Source organism: Cheilinus undulatus, linkage group 9 (genome assembly GCF_018320785.1).
Source record: "Cheilinus undulatus linkage group 9, ASM1832078v1, whole genome shotgun sequence".
Classification (NCBI taxonomy): domain Eukaryota; kingdom Metazoa; phylum Chordata; class Actinopteri; order Labriformes; family Labridae; genus Cheilinus; species Cheilinus undulatus.
In genome coordinates this window covers 44,275,644-44,284,536 of record NC_054873.1, presented here as the reverse complement: position 1 = coordinate 44,284,536, position 8,893 = coordinate 44,275,644, and the positions used below count along the sequence as shown (strand labels likewise).

At 40.8% G+C, this 8,893-nt stretch overlaps 3 protein-coding genes across 3 annotated transcripts; all 3 read left to right on the top strand.

Annotated features, from left to right (window-relative positions):
- The first annotated feature begins 5,315 nt into the window (after positions 1-5,315).
- On the top strand, positions 5,316-6,060 carry LOC121515104 (histone H2A-like). The gene has a single exon (XM_041795705.1). It carries the CDS (start codon positions 5,340-5,342, stop codon positions 5,727-5,729), a length of 390 nt encoding a protein of 129 aa, XP_041651639.1. The 5' UTR covers positions 5,316-5,339; the 3' UTR covers positions 5,730-6,060.
- Positions 6,061-6,497: 437 nt separating this feature from the next.
- Positions 6,498-6,840, top strand: LOC121514869 (histone H4). The gene has a single exon (XM_041795252.1). The coding sequence runs from the start codon at positions 6,514-6,516 to the stop codon at positions 6,823-6,825; it is 312 nt and encodes a 103-aa protein (XP_041651186.1). The 5' UTR covers positions 6,498-6,513; the 3' UTR covers positions 6,826-6,840.
- Positions 6,841-8,041: 1,201 nt separating this feature from the next.
- On the top strand, positions 8,042-8,452 carry LOC121514854 (histone H3-like). The gene has a single exon (XM_041795235.1). It carries the CDS (start codon positions 8,042-8,044, stop codon positions 8,450-8,452), a length of 411 nt encoding a protein of 136 aa, XP_041651169.1.
- Positions 8,453-8,893: the final 441 nt, after the last annotated feature.

The window sequence follows — 8,893 nt, the reverse complement described above, 5'->3', positions numbered from 1 at the left end:
ATGTGTTTTATTTTGCACAATTATGCTATAGGCATATTTAATTTCATGCACTGCAACATAAATGTTTAGTTTTGGCCCGCAACCCTCCACCCCGATTCATTTTTGGCCCTTCACAGAAAAAATTTGGGCACCCCTGCTCTAGATCAAAACATTGTTCAGATCTGTCTCCTTACGTCTCTGTGCTTCCATGCTGATGTAAACACACTGATCACTTCATTAGGTATACCTGTCCAACTCCTCATTAATGCACATACTACCGTCCAATGGTGGTTACCTCATTTTCTTGTTTTTAGCTGACATCAGTGTCCCCCGGCATGGTCCCATGTTAAATTCTACGGTTATTTTAAATTTCTTTTGTCTTTAGATTACAATGTTTGCTAACGCTTTAGTTTAGGGTACAGTGTTCATAATTTATTAGCTGCTTATTAGCATGTTGATCTGCAGCATACTAACTGCTAATTAGTCATTAAGAACTTACAAGTTGTTTGAAATCACGTGATCCAGAATGTCCATAAGAAATGAATGGGAACACAGGAAAGTTTGTACTTAAAAGCTCTAAATGGATCTGTATGCTACCTACCTTGGCCCAGTCTCAATGTCCACACTCACGCACTCACTGACTTTGAGGCCTGTTCCCGCTGAGTCCACTAGGGCTTAGCGCTGTCCCACTGTCGAATCGTAAAGTGCGTGAGGGATCTCTCACAGACTTTTTGTGCCTTTCATGCACCCTTTCCATCCATCCATTTTCTATACTCCTTATCCCATTGGGGGGGGGGGGGCTGGAGCCTATCCCAGCTGTCACTGGGCAAGAGCCAGGGTCACATGCACATTCACACCTACGGCTAATTTAAGTCACCAATTAACCCAATGAGCATGTTTTTTGGTGGTGGGAGGAAGCCGGAGTACCCGGAGAGAACCCACCTATGCACCCTTTCCATGAGTGGGCATATCTGCAGACTTAGTGTGAGGGAATTACCCATAGTTCATAGCACTATGATTTATAACAGGGATTCTCTGGGGACGCATGCTAACAAACCCTACAAAAGCGAAGTGAACGGAGCGAAAAGGTAAACAGAAAACATGAAAGGTGCCGTAAGCATTGATGCTGCAAAAAAGACCATTTTTTTCCTGCAAACATATTGGATTAAACAGCCTTCATCCACTGAGGAAATAGGTCAATAGTGGAGGCACGCTTGTTTTTAGCTCTGCAAGATGCCGGCTGTCAACAAAAACAAAGGGCTGTCCCATTTCTATTTCTACTACTTCGAGCCTTTGCAGCCTCATGCACTCAATCATTTCCAGGTGCAGTCAGTTAAGTCCATAAGGGTTTGGGGCTGAGATTCAGCCATAGAGAACAATCCCCACACTATGACCAAAAGTGATTTTTAACACAGTTTCACCTGTCGTGGAGAGTTTTGAGGAGCCTAGCACTGGGCTATGAGGCTCGCTGTGCCCCTTTAACATGTTTTTTTTTTTTAATCCTCATTTTGTCCTAAACATGCTTTTAATTGAATAGACAGTCAACTGAATAAACCTTGTTTGAGTGAGATGATGAGCCGTTCACAAACGAGCATGTTCTACAAAACACACCTTTTATGTTAGCCATGATAGCTAGCTCCAGTTTGAGTGCCAGTTTCCTTTCCACCATCCTTTTTTTTTTTTCAGTCCACATTTAAATGGGATGGATTTCCTGTCACAATGGGAGAGCTTGGAGTTCACTGAGATGGACGTCAGCTGAGGAAGCACAGGTAACATCAGAGTTCAAGGTGGAAAAACTGTACTGAACCAAAGTGGACCGCCTTGTGTAAACAGAAAAGTGTTGTGTGTGACATTGCTCATCCAGTCTTTAGATGGGTTTTGTTTTTAAATTCCTGCCTGCTGCTGTTTCTTTGTGAGATTTTTCCACTTTTTTCCTGAATATTTTACTACTTTCAGGACAAAAAAGTATCTTAAGAATTAAGAATATTCAGATTTTTGCACTTTGAATCCTCAAAGCTCAAAACATGACCTTTTGGCAGCATTTTTTGATGCAGAAATCACTTCCTGTCCGTTGAGGGGAGTTCTCTGCTGCTGTGTGACGTCATCTGCAAAGAACCCATACCATTACTGTTCCTAAAATTATTTTCGAGTTTGATTTATTTTTTTATCAGATGTTCTTCATTCCTCCTCTTGACAATTTATCAGTGCACGGTTTTCATTAGCCCTTACTTCTGCCATCCTCATTTATGTTCAAGTATCACCAAAGTGCAGACAAGGCTCTAACTCTGAACACATACTTACAAAATGAGAGGGTAACATGCTTTAAAATGATACAGAGCACAGTATCTGCAATGTTTTATGATTATATGAACTAATTTAATCAGCAAAATTGTAAAATTAATATAAAATACATGTAAAACACATAATAATGCACCGTCAATACTTCAATTTGTAATACCCTGATGAAAGTACTGACATACCTTATATGATTGTCTGTTTATGATGCTCCAAATGTTTTCCATTGGTAAAGGTCTTTAATTGCAGCCAGGCCAGTTCAACACCCTGACTCTTGTACTGTGAAGCCATGCTATTGTGTTGGATACAGAATGTGGTTTAGCATTATCTTGCTGTAATATGCAAGGCCTTCCCTGAAAAAAACATTGTCTGGATGAGTGCATATGTTGCTCTAAAACATCTATACTTTTAAGCATTGATATTGCCTTTCTAGAGCTGCACAAGCTCAGCACTAATGCAACTCCATGCCATCAGAAATGCTGGCATTTGAACTGTACGCTGATAACCTGGTGGATGGTCCCGCTCTTCTTTAGTCCACAGGACACAGCGTCTATGGTTTCCAAAAAGAGTTTCAAATTTTGATTTATCTGACCACAGAACAGTTTTCCATTTTTCCCTCAGTCAAATTTAATGAGCTTTGGCTTAGAGAAGATGATGCTGTTTGCCGACTGCGCTCACATATGGCTTCTTCTTTGCATGGTACAGCTTGTATGGTGCATCTGAAGATCATGAGCATCCAACATTGACTTTCAGCTTTGTCCCCTGCACAAAGAGACTGCTCCAGATTGTCTGGAGGAGTTTTTTGCAGATTGGTGTACCTCTTCCCATCTTTACTTCTGAGAGACTCTGCCTCTCTAAAATTCTCCTTTTATACCCATCAGTGGTACTGACCTGTTGCCAGTTAAGTACTTCTGTTTTTCCTTTGAGAATCTTACTTTTCCAGCCTTTTGCTGCTCTATCCCTACTTTGAGATGTGTTGCTGCCATCAAATTCTTAGTGAGCATCCATTTCAAGAAATAATAAAATGACTCAATTTCAATGTCTGATATGTTGTTTATGTTCTATTGAAAATAAAATATGAGCAATTACAATTTGCAAATCATTGCATTCTGTTTTTATTTACTTTTCACACAACTTCTTTTGAAATTGGGTTGTATTTTGTTATACTTACGCTATCAACATTTTTCATAACATACCATGTGCTCAGAAACAGTACAATCCATAATACTGAACAACAGATGGTCAGTAGCTGCAATCCTTCCAATCCTTCATGATAAGAGAGAAAAGATAGAAAAATTAATACCACTGACAATTAATCATTCTTAATTGGGAGATGCACAGATAAACTCCACTCATAATTAAAATAATAGTTTATATTAAGGAACATTCAGTACAATATGATTTTTTTGTAACATGTAAAAAACATTCCTAACTCATTATAAATATTTCTTTGCAATTATCAGTTTTCAACTAATTAGTTGAAGCATAATTTATTGAGGAAATTAAAAAAAATGGATTATATATATGGATATGGATTTCCTTCGGCACGCTTTGTTTAACTCAATATTATCGCTGTATACTGACAGAAACCCCCAACTCTGTTAGTTAAGTCCAAATAAGGTCATATACGTCACGTAGCGGAAACGCGACATTTCCAAAGCAAGAGCTGCTACAATGTATCGGTTCGAATCCCAGTCACGGCAGGTCTAAACATCAAAGGCCTTTTTTAATTTCCTGTAGATGGTGAGAAATGACACTTTCAAAAAAAAAATCTCCATTTCCCCCCTCTATTTTCTTTCCCCTCTTCTTTTCCTTTTTTTTTCCCGCCCCCCCCCCCCTTTACTAGCCAAATGTTCCCCAGCTTGCACCTTAGACAGCTCGGCCAACCTGACATGAAAACCATACCACAAAACAAATGAAATATGAACATAATAGTAGAGTTCTGCATCGTTTTTTGATATCATGTCATTGTTTCCTTATTTTGGAGTTAAACCGAACTCATCACTGGGTTATAAATTCAAAAGGAAAAGGACAAGCAGGCCAACTGTATGCAGGACTCCGTGCGCCCTCTGCTGGTGTAATTCTACTAGTATATATATATATATATATATAGTATATATAGTTCAGAGCCATGAAATCACTGCAACAGCCTTTGACATCAATTAAACGATAAGATATTAGTATTTTATGGTAACATAAGCTATAAATGTCAAAGACAACTGTACATAGGAACAAAAACATGAGTCACAGGAACCGAACAGAGGACTTTGGGGTTATGAAGCTGATAACGATGGGCGCGAGGGCCTCCATTCACTGAGCTTTGGCTCCCTCTGCTGGTGATTTAACTGTAGCGCTATTTAAATATAATAGAGGTGAATGAGACAGGTACTAACTAACCTTGCTGAGAAATAGCGAAAAAGAAAAATATGACAGTTAAGCCATTCTTTGAAAAAACAAACAAAAAAACAAAAAAACAAAAACAAAACAAAACAAAAACAAGCAAACAAACAAAAAAATCCCGAATACAATTTATGAGAAAATAGTTATAATTATTAGATAAAAAGTAAATACATCTCTGTGAGCTTCCTGTTTCCATTGTTAAAGAAAATAGAAGCGTTGCTGTCTACACTTGGTGTTACTTTGGTGTTATTTTTCTTTTATTTTGAAAAACAAAAATCATACCCGAACGATGACGGAAGAAGTAATATCTATGAAAACTTCACAGCAACGGTTTAATTTCTTATTGAATGCAAAGTTAATCTTTTATACAGAAAACTGTCTCTTTTCTTTTGTTTCTGCCTTTTCGGACTTTAATTGTGGGTTCTTTTATTTTGGAAAATCACGGGAGAACGATGACGGAAGTTGTGTAATAATTAATACGTAATAATTACTGTACAGAAACGATTTGATTTCTGATTGGACAATACAACATACGCTCAATCTGACCAATAACAGACCAGCTAGGCGGGGCTCTGAGGATTTATATTCTCTTCGACTCAGGCTGGGATGACATACTTCAATCAATAAATCTAATCCTTTGTTGGTGGAATACCTACAATATAATCATGTCTGGAAGAGGCGCAGGCAAGCAAGGCGGAAAAGCCAGAGCCAAGGCAAGGACCCGATCCTCCCGTGCCGGGCTTCAGTTCCCGGTCGGTCGTGTCCACAGGCTGCTCCGCAAGGGCAACTATGCTGAACGTGTGGGAGCCGGAGCCCCCGTCTACCTGGCGGCTGTGCTCGAGTACCTGACCGCTGAGATCCTTGAGCTGGCTGGCAATGCTGCCCGGGACAACAAGAAGACCAGGATCATCCCCCGTCACCTGCAGCTGGCTGTCCGCAATGACGAAGAGCTCAACAAGTTGCTGGGAGGAGTCACCATCGCTCAGGGCGGCGTGCTGCCCAACATCCAGTCTGTTCTGCTGCCCAAGAAGACCGAGAAGCAAGCCAAGAAGTAGACCACACCCGCTACTAACAACCCAACGGCTCTTTTAAGAGCCACCCACATGCATCAAAGAGCTTTCCCCTTACTATTCTCAACATAATCTTTTATTCGTCAGCATTTTGACTTTGGGGGAGTTCAAAGTTGAGACCCGACACCAGAACACTCAGAAAATTATGCACTAAAAATTTTCTCAAAGGCCTGTTCCGGTCCGGTTACATCTGAATTATTAATACTCAATCCTCATTCATAACTTGTTTAGTAATGCCCCCTATCAGTGGATCGGTGGAGGTGATGAAATTATTTAGATATAACATTTGGGTTGTTTCAGTCTATCTACATAAAGGGCTCAGGATCCTTTGCAGGAGTTTTGACTTAACTGACTGACGAGAGTGTGAATCCATTCACCTCAAATATTAAACGTTTTCTACAATATTCAAATTGTCTGATACTTTATTTTGGGTTTATAAGCCACAACCATCAAAACAAAAGGAAACAATCGAAATATTGCAGTCTCTGTCTTATGAATTTATATAATATAAATTGCACTATTTACATTTAATTACCAACAAAAATCATCTTTTACTGACATCCTAATTTAATGTGATGCGCCAAGCTTTTATTTTGAAGGATTCTCTTAACCGGATGAGAACGAGTTTAAAGAATCAGATTTGACACAGGAAGAGACAAAAGACGGGCTGAGCTCGCGCTCCCACACGTCCGCAGGAAGAATTCATAAACACGCCTCTCACCAGCGAATTGCATCAGTTTGGCTTCGGTTAGACATTCAAAACTTCAAAATGAGTGGACGTGGAAAGGGAGGCAAAGGACTCGGTAAAGGAGGCGCCAAGCGTCACCGTAAAGTTCTCCGTGATAACATCCAGGGAATCACCAAGCCCGCTATCCGCCGTTTGGCTCGCCGCGGTGGAGTCAAGCGTATCTCCGGTCTCATCTACGAGGAGACCCGCGGAGTGTTGAAGGTTTTCCTGGAGAACGTCATCCGTGATGCCGTCACCTACACCGAGCACGCCAAGAGGAAGACTGTCACCGCCATGGATGTGGTCTACGCTCTCAAGAGACAGGGACGCACTCTCTACGGATTTGGAGGTTAAACTGTCATACACACTTTAAACACAACCCAACGGCTCTTTTAAGAGCCACCCACTTATAACAAAGAGTGGTCATCCATTACATTTTCTCACTCTCTTCCATTAATTGTACTGTTTTTTAGTGATAATATGCATAACTGAACAATTTTCTGTATTTTGAGATAAAGTACATCGTGATCTTGAAGAGTAAACCAAAATCGTCCCCTGTTGAAAAGGGAACGGGGTAAAATTTGACGTACAATAGACATTAACATGAAAGCGTAGTTGACTCAAATTTTAAGGTTTAAGAAAAACACAGGAACACATTTAGACATTCAGCTACAACATAACGATTGTAAAATGACTTAAATGGATCATAAAGATAATGAATTAGATGACTTGGGCATATAATGATCATAGACTGCAACAAGCACTGTGATTGACTGAGGAGACATGCTATAAGGGAGTGTTACTCAACCCTGCTCAAAAAAAGAAAAAGAAAAAATGGGGAGGAGAAGTAGCAATGACAGGCAGAATTTGCTAAGAAGTGACAAAAAATGAGTTACAGGTGGCAAAAATGTAGCGAAAAATCAGTGAAAAGTGTCTTAAAAGAGCAAAAAGCAGCATAAAGGTGGTAAAAATGGACAAAAAGCTGTAAAATGGTGGCAAAACCGGGTTAAAAGGGGCATTTAATGGAAAAGGGCAGCTTAAGCGGGCAAAAAGAAGAAAATGGCAAATTCAGGAGAAAGAAAGCAGCAAAATTCATTCAAAGTGGCAAATTAAAGCCTACTGTACAGGCGTGGTTCATGTGACTCGCAATAAATAACTCCTAAGCCCAGTTTCCCTTTTTAAGGTTCTGGGAGGATAATATTTTATATTAAGGCATAAAAGAGCCACAAATCATCACAGAAGGCACAATGGATCAGCAGGGATAGGAGAGTAGAACTAGGCAGGTATCACAACGTCGCCAAAAACATCTCAGGCAATTATGCCACGATGCTGTATGCTTGATTCTGAATAATTATTGTTAATTATTAGATGACTGAAATAATATCTTCTAAATGTCCACATCGAGGGAGCTTTTTCTCTCCCTCTACAGTCTGTGCTCTGCCTCTGCTGTGTCACGTGCATTCATTTGCCCAATCAGACTTGCTCCCGCTCGCGCTCAGGCTATATAAACAAGGCTTCACAGACACTTTCTCATATCTTCATTGACTGAAGGAGAAAAGCTCTCGAAGAGATGGCAAGAACCAAGCAGACCGCTCGTAAATCCACTGGAGGCAAAGCCCCCAGGAAGCAGCTGGCCACCAAGGCTGCCCGCAAAAGCGCCCCGGCCACCGGCGGCGTCAAGAAGCCCCACCGTTACAGGCCCGGTACCGTGGCTCTCAGAGAGATCCGTCGCTACCAGAAATCCACCGAGCTGCTCATCCGCAAGCTGCCCTTCCAGCGCCTGGTCCGAGAGATCGCTCAGGACTTCAAGACCGACCTGCGCTTCCAGAGCTCGGCAGTCATGGCCCTGCAGGAGTCCAGCGAGGCTTACCTGGTCGGTCTCTTTGAGGACACCAACCTGTGCGCCATCCACGCCAAGAGGGTCACCATCATGCCCAAAGACATCCAGCTGGCCCGCAGAATCCGTGGAGAGAGAGCTTAAACACACTGTAGTTTAAGGAAACACAACGGCTCTTTTAAGAGCCACCTCCATGTTTAAGAGCTTACATTCTGACAAGCTGTTCTTGTGCTGCCACACATGTAGAAAGATATTTGAACCCCACAGGAGTAATTATGACATTCCTTGAGAGAGAAGAGGAAGAATTAAAGTATAGAATAAAATGTCATGAAATTACAGTCAGGCACTCAAACTGAATTATATCTTTTTAGTGATTCTTGACTTTTTATCTGATATTTAGATCTTCACAAGGTTCACAGAATTCTGACAAAACCACAGTTGTCAAACTCAAGTCCTGTGGTACAGTTGTATCTGACCTGCAAGATCATAAGAGCTTTCCATTATAACTGGCCCACCAGTATGAGGTCTGCAGATTTCCTCCAGTATAAACGTGTAAACTTAACATTGATGATTTAAAGTATACTT